This window comes from Orcinus orca, chromosome 17 (assembly GCF_937001465.1).
Source record: "Orcinus orca chromosome 17, mOrcOrc1.1, whole genome shotgun sequence".
Classification (NCBI taxonomy): Eukaryota; Metazoa; Chordata; class Mammalia; order Artiodactyla; family Delphinidae; genus Orcinus; species Orcinus orca.
In genome coordinates this window covers 36447697-36459469 of record NC_064575.1, presented here as the reverse complement: position 1 = coordinate 36459469, position 11773 = coordinate 36447697, and the positions used below count along the sequence as shown (strand labels likewise).

The 11773-nt window shown below is 41.6% G+C and overlaps 1 protein-coding gene across 3 annotated transcripts; it reads right to left on the bottom strand.

The window, feature by feature from the left end:
- On the bottom strand, nt 1–11342 carry LOC125961795 (UDP-N-acetylglucosamine--peptide N-acetylglucosaminyltransferase 110 kDa subunit-like). Of its 3 annotated transcripts, none has more exons than XM_049700815.1 (3): nt 7938–11342; nt 1764–7199; nt 1–1143 (listed from the first exon to the last, which is right to left on the bottom strand). In XM_049700815.1, the coding sequence occupies exon 1, from the start codon at nt 11333–11335 to the stop codon at nt 8195–8197; it is 3141 nt and encodes a 1046-aa protein (XP_049556772.1). In that variant the 5' UTR covers nt 11336–11342; the 3' UTR covers nt 1–1143; nt 1764–7199; nt 7938–8194. The 3 variants fall into 3 exon arrangements, with proteins under 3 accessions (XP_049556772.1, XP_049556771.1, XP_049556770.1); XM_049700814.1 differs by having other exon boundaries at nt 1–2379; nt 6285–7199; XM_049700813.1 differs by having other exon boundaries at nt 1–7199.
- Between the last annotated feature and the right edge of the window lie 431 nt (nt 11343–11773).

The window sequence follows — 11773 nt, the reverse complement described above, 5'->3', positions numbered from 1 at the left end:
AAAGAAGAGATAAGAATTGACACCTTGGTATAATCTATAGTACAGCATATTTGGTTATTATTCCAAGATGCATTGCAATGTTCAAAATTGGATCCAGGAAAGTTAACGGTCATAAGGGGAGGAAATTGATTTTTTGATTTTCTGTTAAGCATAGTAACCTTATGTTCAGCTATAAGTATCCCTTGTCCTCCAAGTAAACGCTTCATACAGAAATAATTTCCTGAATCTTCACCTGTAACCTTGGCTATAGTAATAGCGGAATCCCTAAGTGGTGAGGCGTATGAGATTTGACCTCTAATATCAATAGCTTGCCCATTTTATACCAAATGATGGTATCCTTAAGATCCTCTCATCGGCTGGTAGCGTGGCATGTAAGAGTAATGTTGGTTCCTGTAAAACGAAGGATGCCTGGAGAGCCTGACAAACTAATTGATTGATCCGTTCCCTCATAAACATCTGTATGCTCATAACTAATAGCCTTTACACGTCCAGTTTCCAGATTCAGTGGGCTAAGACAGACAGGATGGGTACTAAGCCAGTTAGTATAATTTACAGACATATTGATTTGTTTTATATTCCCAATAAGAGGCCCATAAACATTTATCATTGTAAAATACAGGAAACTCTGCTTCAGACCAAGATATGGGTTGTAATAGTGGAGGATCAGGTACATAGGCCCAGTAAGTTGCTGCATTAACAGAGGGAACACATGAAATGGTTGCCAACATAGCCAACAATAAAGTTACAGGTGTAACAGGATTATTCTGTTGTTTCACTGACTCTTGAGCTCATGAAACCAGTTGTTTAATTTGTCCCCAAGTTGGAACATCACTCCTTTGAGTCGTCCTGGCAAGTGGTCTCCTCTTCTTCTTCTTTTTCTGAATCAACACTGTCAAATTTTCAGGAGAGGTGCAGAGCTTCTTCATCTTCTGAACTAGGTGAGCTGTGGCGAGCCATCTATTTGCTTGACTAAGCGCTCAGGAAGCCAGCGAGGTCCAGGCGCTGATCTGGGAAAGATACACACGTGACCACGTCCCCAAATCAACACAGGATCAGGACCACGCCAAGTGCTGGTTAACGGATCTTTCCAGAGGACCTCCGGAGATTGAGAGGCCAATCTTGGCTCAGCCACCAACCTTCCCCCTGCAGAGCAGCCAAATTTGTCAACAGTGAGAACATTTAAAATAAACAGAGCATCATTTATAATGTTATGTGGCGTTGTTCTATACAATTCCCCCCTTTTTATTTTTTCAATAGTTAGCTTTAAAGATCTATTTGCACGTTCTATAATACCTTGTCCTTGAGGGTTATATGGAATGCCTGTAATATGGGTAATTTTGTAATGAATTACAAAATGTTGCAAAAGCAGCGGGCCCATTATCTGTTTTAATAATTTTGGGAAGGTTCATGAAAGCAAAACAGTGTAATAAATGAGTGATAACATGTTTAGTCGCTTCTCCGGTCTGTGCTGTAGCACAGAGGAAACCAGAATAAGTATCGATAGTGACATGAACAAACTGTAATTTCCCAAAAGACGGGATATGAGTAACATCCATTTGCCATAAATGTCTAGGTAATAATCCACGAGGATTAACAACATAATGTGGAACAGGAAGGTGAGGTAAGCATTGTGGGCACTGCTTAACAATTTGTGGGGCGGCTTCACGAGTAAGGGAAAATTGTGTGTGTAATGTAGCCGCTGACTGACGGTGTAAAGCGTGCAACTGCTGTGCTGCTTGTGAAGCAGTTTGATCATAACTTACCATAATATGAGGGTGTCCAGGACATGGACCATGAGTATCAAGAGTATGGAGATAATGAATGCAGTATATTAGCCATTCTTGACAGCATGACGAACGGAAAGGAGGAGTACGGTAAATTGGGACATGTCCTGCTTTAGGGAAAAGAGATTGAGGAGGAGGAGTAACTTCAACTCTATTCTTGGGAGGAAAATGTACAGGATAAAGATCACGTTTAGATCGAGTTAAAACATCTGCAGTCGCATTAAGTTTAGTCAATGGACCAGGCAAGTTAGAATGAGCACGGATATACAGACCTGCAACAGGACCATCATGGGAACGAATAAGCTGTTGAAGCAAACGAAAAGAGGATGATAATTCAGGGTCATTAGTATGTCCTATGCTCGCAGTCTCCAGAAGAAATCACAAGCTAATAAGATATTTACTATCAGAAAACAAATTAAAAGATATAGAAGGCAAATGTTTAAAAGACATAATGACAGCATACAGTTCAACACGTTGAGCTGAAGTCAAGGAAGTTTCTTTAACGAGGTTTGTTCCATCGTCAATGATTACAGTAGCCACTCCTGAAGAAGAACCGTCCGTAAAAACCAAAGGTACATGAGGGACAGGCTGTTGCCTAATTATAGAAGGAAAGATATGAGTTAAGTTTGCTGAATTGGATCAATTTATCAGCAGGGTAATGGCATTCCAAGGTACCTGAAAATCCTGCAAGAGCAAGACCCCATTCATTACTATGTTGAAAAAGCCAATTTTGTTGACTAACTGAATCAGGGATAATAATTTGAGAAGGTTCTATACTTATAGGTTGTAAGCATCTAGTTCTACCTTGCATTATTAAATTACTAATAAGTTCATAATAAGGGTTAATAACTTTAGAGAGTGTAGATTTCATATGAATCTATTCAATAATTCCAACAGTTTGCCATAAGACGGCAGTAGGCACATGAGGAGTTGGACAAATTATTAAGAAAATTGGAAGGTGAGTATGAATTCTAGTTAATTGTGTAGAACTGATAGATCTATTGACTATTTGTAAAGCTTGAAATCCTTCTGGAGTCATAGAGCGTGAAGAAGAAGGATCTGAGTCACCTTTAAGAATATCAAACAAAGGCTGTAATTGAGCAGTAGTAAGTTTTAAGGCAGGCCTTAGCCAATTAATATCTCCAAGTAATTTTTGAAAAGCATTTAATGTTTTTAAATTATCAACTCGAATTTGTAGTTTTTGAGGCCTAATAGTAGTGTTATCAATATATTTTCCCAAATATAAAAATGGAGATTGTCTTTGAAGTTTTCTTGAGGCAATGACCAAGCCAAATGATTGTAAGGACTGTTGTAAAAATTGAAAAGCAGTCTCTAATAAAGAAATATTATCCGTGGCTAAAAGTATATCATCCATATAATGTATGCGATATAACGATGGAAACCTTTTTCTCACAGGAGTCAAGGCCTGAGCCACATATTTTTGGCATAATGTAGGACTATTTGCCATGCCCTGAGGCAATACTTTCCATTGAAATCTCCTCATGGGTTCCTTAAAATTTAAGGCAGGCAAGCTAAAAGCAAAATGTTTTCTATCTTCAGGAAACAAAGGAATAGTGAAAAAACAATCTTTTAAATCTATAACTAAAAGATGATAATTGTGTGGTATGGCTGTTGGAGAGGGTAGGCCTGGTTGAAGAGCTCCCATTATTAGCATAGTTTTATTAACAGCTCTTAGATCCTGTAATAACCTATATTTTCCAGATTTTTTCTTGATAATAAAAATAGGAGTATTCCAAGGACTACTGGAAATTTCTAAATGCCCTAATTGTTCCAGTACTAATTGTTCTGCAGCTTCTCATTTCTCCTTTGTGAGGGGCCATCGGTCCACCCATACAGGGTCATCAGTCAGCCAAGTAATTGGATCAGCAGTGAGTGGAGAATCCAAGGCCCCTAAGAAAAACCCAAACCTTGTCTATCATTTTTTATTTTCACATCAATAGGATAGACAGTTCCTTGTTGATTTGTTCCCAGCGCTTTTGTGGGAAGAAATCCTTGATCCAACATCATATTAGAGACTTGAGAGTTTGGACTATAAAGTAATACTCCCATTTCTTTTAATATATCTCGGCCCCAGAGGTTTAAAGGCAGCCCAGGCAAAACATAAGGCTGGAAATATCCTGAATGGCCCTCACTATCTTGCCATAAAAAAAACTGACTACTTTGCATAGGAGAAGAACTTTGTCCTGTTCCGTGAAGTTCTGTAATAGTAGGACTAATGGGCCAACGTTTAGGCCAGTGTACCTGCGTCATAACAGAGACATCAGCTCCAGTGTCTAACAAACCTGAAAAAACCTTTCCATTAATGGTTCATTTCATTTCTGGACGTTCTTTCCCTATCTTCTGAATCCAGTAGGCAGCATCAGACGATCCAAAAGCCTTTGTTTCTCTCTTTTGATGTTGTAAAATTTGTCCATGAGGTACAAAGGGCAAAAGTAGCAATTGTGCAATTTTATCACCAGGAGAAACAGTTATTATATTTTTAATAGTTTGTGCCATGACTTTTATTTCTCCTTCGTAGTCAGAGTCTATGACTCCTGGCATAACAGTTAAACCTTTCATGGTGACACTACTTCTTCCCAATAATAGTCCCATCAAACCCTTGGGTAAAGGTCCACAGATGCCCGTAGAGAGGGCCTGAGGACCCATTTCAGGAGTTAATACATATCGGGCGGAGGTACTGAGCTCCAGTCCTGCGCTTCCTGGTGTTGCTCTGGAGAGCGAGGATATTGTATGTTTTTGTTTTTGGTTAATGTCTGATTGATAATTTGAGGAGGATACACAGACATTGCGCTTATTATTTGTTGGGGCCGGGGAAGGCCCTGGGAAGAGTTTCCCGACAGTGGTGGCCCATCCTTGTGGGCCACTGAGCAACAATCTTGTGCCCAATGTTTTCCCCTATTGCATTTAGGGCATAAACCAGGGATTTTCTGACCATCTGGAGGTTTTTGAGTAGGGAAGGAAGGACTAGGGTTAGAATTAAAAGATCTACATTCTCTAGCAAAAGGACCTGCCTTTCCGCATTTAAAACAAGTCTTTGTTTTCTTTTGATTGTTTTTAAACCCCACTTTAGTTAATGCTGCAGCCACAGCAGCACCCTGTATATAAGTAGGCCCAATGTCTGCACAAAGGTGAATATAATCCTCCAATGTTCCCCGTTTTCTCCAAGGTCGAATCGCAGCCTGACACTCATTATTAGCATTTTCAAAAGCAAGTTGCTTAACTACAATCGTACCAGTGAGTCCGTCCACAATGAGTCTCCCCACCGCCTGTGACAACCTATCTACAAAATCAGCATATGGTTCATCAGGTCCCTGTCTAAGTTTTGAAAGATCTTCAGTTTTGTGTGTAGAAGGACATTTCCTCCAGGCTTGTAATGCCAAATGATTTATTTGAGGATAAGCAACAAAGGGATAAGTTAATTGATCTTGTAAAGAAAGATATTGTCCTTCCCCAATCAGCATATGATAATCAACTGGAATATTATGGGCAGCATTCTTTTCTGCTTGTTCAGCAGCCCGTTCATAAAAATCAAACTTCCATATTAAATAATCTCCACCATTTAAACAAGCTCGTGCAATAGACTTCCAATCAGCGGGGGGAAGAGCTTCTCCTGTCAACCATAGCAGTAGTAAAAGGAGCAGTGGGCCCATATTGAGCACAGGCAGATTTTCAATCTTTCAAAACTTTCAAAGGGAGAGCCTGATGCTCCCTAGTAGCTTGTTGAGGATTATTAGGATCAGGTCTTTCTATGACGGGACAACAGAAAATAGGATCTTCTCCTCGTTTTATTGCTCCTTGTACAGCGCGCTGCAAGGGACTCAGCATTTTTACAGATGTGGATTTTTGAGGAAGACAGTCCTTATTAACCTGCAGCTTTTTCACTGACTTATCTATCACAGCCATTAGAAAATCATCCTCAGGATATTTCTCTCTTTTATGTTTACAAGCCTCATCTGTTAAGTCAAAATGTTCCTCTTCATCTAAAATATTTAAATTAATTAGCTCTTTCGGTTTAGGAAGTGGCGACACAGTAGCTGATAATACAGTCTCTCCTTCTGTCAGAGGCTTATGTTTTTCTGACTTTACATTCAAATCAACACTATCATGAGAAGAATCTAAACATATTTTTATCAGATTCCACAAACTATATGTAACAACAGGAGTATGAGTAGGCCCTCGAGACTCGTAATAATTTTTTAAATCTTCTCCAACTTTCTGCCAGATTTCTATGTCAACAGAGCCGCCATCAGGAAACCAGGGAGATACACCATGGATATGCTGTAAAAATTCAGTCAACAATAAAGTTCAGAAACTTTATTACCCCGAGCTCTAAGCATCAAAAGTAAAACCTGAGCAAATAATTCATACATCTTTGAGCCCTTTTGCCCCATCTTATTTTACTTCTGACTATTGCCTTATGCCTCTATTCGTTTCACTTTTACTGGTGGCCACACATATTTTGCATAAGGGTTCTCTTACCTGCACTTTCTTTTTCTTTTAATTGCCTTCACGCTTCAGGTCCCTGTTCGAGTGCCACTTGCCGCGGACCAGCCGGAGAAAGAGGATCTCACCGCCCAGGGTCAGAAGGGAAGGGGTAAGGAACTGAAGTAGCACCGACGGATGGGGTCAGAAGGACCAAGACAACTGATGGTTGCAAGGCAAATTTTATTATGCTACAGTTGCAGATTATATAGACTAGAAATCGGAAGGTTGCCAGATGGTGGTTTACATTATCTACAGACTGTCTCGGCTCAAGGTTAACTTCCCTGGGAGGAAACCCATAAACCCAGAAGCATCAAAAATAACCTGCATGTGCAGGGGGGAGACAGCTTTGCTTGTCTCATTTTACATTCTTTCTGATCTCTGGGCTCTGGTGATTTATCTCCCATGGAATGGAACAAGGAGGGGAACAAGTAGGGACAGTCCCTTCGAGCAGCGGCCGCATGCCTGGCATGTCCTTACCTGCCCTCAAGGCTGACTGCTTCCCACACGTATGTTGCCTTGTTTAAGCCTCAAGCCCTCGATCCTTTGTTGAAATACAATAATTTCATTCCTATGGTTTTCAATACCAAAAACTCAACCTCCAGGAGGGCTAAAATCTAATTTGTACTCCAAACCAAGTAGCAGTGCAGTTCGCTACTACTGAGACTGAATCCATAAAGACTTCAAGACCACGTCCAGAAGACAAGTTATTATATATAATACCCTAGAAGGTCTGAAACATAATTATCATATACATAGCTGGTCCTTCAGAGCTTTTTACCTATAACATGTTTCTTGATGAAAGTTATTTAATGTACTGGAGATAACTGTGACTTACTGATCAAATATTTGAATACTTATACTTACCTGGGATTTCATTTCTGCTGAAAGAAAAAGGTAGAACAGGACTCACTAAAACAAACAAACAAACAAACATTAGAAATGAAAGTAAAAATCTTAACACACACTATGACTTTTGGAAGCAGCATAGAGGGGCAGTCAACGGTAAAACACTGGTGAAATAGGTCAAAACTCTAGGCCAAAAATCCATTATTATTATCATCAGTGACAGTACCACAACTGTGCCCTTCAGAATTAATAATCACTCCTAAGAATCTTCATTTGGCACCAGATGATGCGTTTAAGAGAAACACTCTGGGAGGTTTTGAATCAGACTTGGTTTTTTGTTAGCCAAGTTACAGGAGAATTTTTAAAGTGGGCGGAAGGGAAGTAGGAAACGGACCAGGAAAAGAATTTAAGCCATCATCTATAAACCAACAAAGCACTGATGGTTCCGAACATTATGTCAGACACTAAAATGACTGATATAGGCTCAAGTGGTTTACAAAACCTATAAAAAGACTACACCAGAAAAGTCCCCATTTATCTGTCGAGTTCAGAAACTAAAACAAGGAATATTTTAGCTTAAAAGCTTATCTCAAGAGAATCGTACACACTTCACATGAATAAAAATACCTGAAACCAAACATTTTTAAAAGCTCCAATACCCAAAATATAAAGAAAAATATTAATTCAGAGGACTCAATCAATCCACGATAATCACAAAACGGCTGGGCAATCTCTATCTCCCTTCCACACTAACCATCCATCCCATGGAAGACCAAGGGAGATCAGACCTTCCAGACTTACCTTCCAGACCTTCCAGACACCTGGCTGCTGCAAAATTCTATGGAGACTCCTTGTGGAACAGCAGTTTCCCATCTCTTGTGTCTCTCCCTATCGTGATCATGATCATGCAGGAAGCAAGTCTGGCTGTGCTATTTCTTATCATTGTCTGTCACCCATCTGCAGCATGGTATTGTACAGATAAGGAAAAAGTAGTTCCCTTTCCCCCAGAAGGTTGAGGCTCAGGTACAGGGTAATTCTCCTGTGCACACAGTCATTATTTAGGCCGACTCAGTGACTTCAACAGGCTTAATCATGTGATCAGGTTTGTTGCCAGCTGCGTAATGCTCCCACATCTGTAGATAGAGCCGCTCTAGGTCCATTGTGTATTGTTTGGTGTTGAACAGAGGGCTAGATGTTCTCTGCTTCCAGACTTTGCCACGAATTTTCTTCAGGTATTCTAGATCAGTTCCCAGTTTCACAGCTATGTCTTCATATTCTTGTCTATTTTGAGCAATAAGCTCAAGACAGCCTAAACAAGTGAGCTGGGAAGCTGCAACTCGGGAAGCAAGAGTCTCTCCTGGCATAGTCACCACGGGTGTCCCTGACCAAAGGACATCCATCCCTGTGGTGTGTCCATTACAGAGTGGAGTGTCCAAGCAGACATCAGCCAGCTGGCCTCTCCGAACATGTTCCTCTTTAGGAGCAACAGGTGAAAAAATGATACGCTTCTGGGGAAGGCCCATATTTTGTGCATACTGTTGAATATTAGGTTCTCCTACTGCTGGAAAACGCAACAGCCACAGCACACTATTGGGAACACGCTTCAGAATATTTGCCCACATCTGCAAAGTAGATGGGTCAATTTTATATAACTGATTGAAGTTACAGTACACAATGGCATCTTCCGGTAACCCGTACTGAGAACGTGTGGTTACAATAATGGTACGGGGAACCTCCTCTCCAGTGGCAGCCTTAATGTTGATCTGGGTAGTTGCCAGTCCATTGCTAAGACTGAATCCATTAATTGTTATCTGAATTTGTCCTCTGTTAATCATTTCAATAACTGCCTCTGCAATAGTATTCATAGGAATGACAGGCATATTAAGAGCCGTATTACTGCTGTCTGCGTTGTCTCCTCCATCAGGACATTTCATCTTGACAATCTGCACATCTGGGAGACTATCAAGAAATGCTTTGAGGTCGATGCCATTCAGCACAACCCGATTGTCATAAATGTGCCCATTGGACTTAAAATCGATGACTGCCTTCTTCTTCAGGTGAGGGAACATATTAGCATGATCACCAATAAAGAAAGTATGGGGCATATAAGCCAGTTTCTCAGAATACTGCTCAGCAACTTCAGCAGGTGAAGTTTCCTGATCAGTGATGATATAATCCATGAAAAGCACGCCACTGGTCCCAGGGTAGCCCAGCCACATTGCCTGAATAGGAGCTGGCCTGAGAGCAAAGAGTTCATTTCGAGCACCCCTGGTATAACCATTCATATTTACAAGGATGTGTATACCGTCTTGATGGATGCGATCAGCTGCTTTCCCATTGCATGGAATCTGAGAAAGATCAATGAAATGATGGGCTTCTGCCATCACCTTCGCTCGGAAGTTTGTGCCATCATCTGGGCTCAGGGCATAACAGAATACCTCAAATTTATCAGGATTGTGCATGCCTGGAATAGACTGCATAAGATGAGAAGTAGGATGATTCCCGAAGTCAGAACTCACGTATCCTACACGCAGTCGACCATCACTGAGCTTCAAGTCTTTTGGATGTTCGTACGGTGGTTTATGAAGGACACTGATCTCATCCAAGCAGAGGTTCCCATGGCTCTCAGCAATAGCCTTCCTGAAGCCATGAGAAAGAGGATAGAGCATACTATGATGAGGCTGCACAGAAGGCAACCTATTCTTCTCCAGCTGGTCAGCCACAATGCTGACCAACTTCTTCATTCGCTCATCATAGTCTGTCCAATCACAGACAATCTGCAGGCAATGAGCCAAATCACAATAAGCGTCAGGAAAATCAGGTTCAAGCTTCAGAGCAGTGCGATAAGAAGCAATTGCTTCTGGAATATTCCCTGAATACTTGTGAATGGAAGCCAGATTGCTGTGGGCATCCGCAAGTGCAGGGTTAATCTGAATGGCACGAGTATAACACTGCAAGGCTCCCTGAACATCCTGCATCTCCTTTAGAGTGTCTCCCATGTTACAGTAGGCATCAGCAAAGGTAGGACTGATTCGAACAGCCTCCTTATAATGCATCAGAGCTTCCTGCAGTTTTCCCTGCTGCTGCAATACACTTGCTAAATTTGAATGGGCAACAGCAAACTCTGGGAAGACTTCTAATGCTTTACAATACAAGCGAACTGCCTCTTCAAAGTTTCCCTGGTCTCCTTTGATATTGGCTAGGTTATTCAGAGAGTCTGCATGGGTGGGACACAGCCGCAGAGCTGTATTATAACACTCTTCTGCTTCGGCAACACTGCCCTTCTCTTCCAGAGCGTTGGCTAGGTTGCAGTAAGCATCAGGGAAATGTGGTTGCAATTCAATAGCTCGCCTGTAGGTGTCTACTGCCAGATCCATCAGGCCTTGCTCATAGTATACACAAGCCAGGTTGGCATGTACCACTGCATGATTTGGGCTCAAGCTTAGGGCACAAAGGTAAGCTGCCACAGCTCTGTCAAAAATCCGTGCCTCTTTCAAGACATTTCCTAAATTGATATAAGCATCCAGAAAATTGGGGTCAAGCGTGACAGCCTTTTCAAAGTGATGAATGGCAAGCCAAATCTCCCCTTGTGCATTGAAAACACAGCCAAGATTACTCCAAGCTACTGCAAAGTTCGGTTGCGTCTCCATTGCTTTCAAATAACATGCCTTGGCTCCTTCCAAGCGACCCAGGGCTTTGAGCAGGTTCCCCAGGTCACTGCGAACACAGTACAAATCAGGATTGCACTGAAGAGCAGAGACGTAAGCTTGTACTGCCCCTTCCATGTCGCCTGCTGCTACCAAAGCGGCTGCCAGGTTAATATAACCATCGATGAAATCTGGTTTGAGATGCAATGCATGCCGGTAATGCTCAATTGCCTCCTGCAACTGCCCTCTTTCCTTGTACACATTCCCCAAATTCGAATAGGCTTCTGCCAGAAGAGGGTTCTGTTTAATTGCCAGAGTACTAAAGTGGGCAGATCTGTCCAGCCTTCGACACTGGAAGTGTAGAGATGAAAGTAATAAAAGTACTCCAGTATTGTCTGGCTCTTGTCTCCACAGCTGCATGCAGTGTCTCTCAGCTGCCTCAAAATCTCCTGCCTGATACTCTCGATGTACCAACTCAGCTAACCCTTGGAAGGAAAGCATACGTTTCGTTGGTTCTGTGCTGTCGGCCACGTTGCCCACAGAAGACGCCATCTGGAGCTTCTGGAGAGAGTGAGAAAAGGGGGTAATTGAGTCCCGCTGCTGCCACTACTGGCAAGAATGTTTCTAGAGGTAGCAAATACGAGGGCAGCAGCCATACCACTGCTTTGGCAGGCTTAAGCGGCGGCAACAGTTACACGCACTGAAACTTAGGAACTCTGGTTGGCCATCTACCTCTCACGCTCTTGAAATCTTAATTCTTAACCCTGCCCTCTTCCACCATTTTTCTCCTAATCAGGGAATAAAAATTACCTATACACTTGCCTTAGAAGAAATCAAAAGTCAGTAGTCCAAACACTTTTTAAAATTTTGTTTTCTGTCCAGTTGGAAAGGAAATACATGATTGACTTTACTTCATCATTCATATAGTCAATGTGGAAAACATTAGGGCCGTGAATTTCAATACAGTAAGATCAGAAAATCTTAAATTGG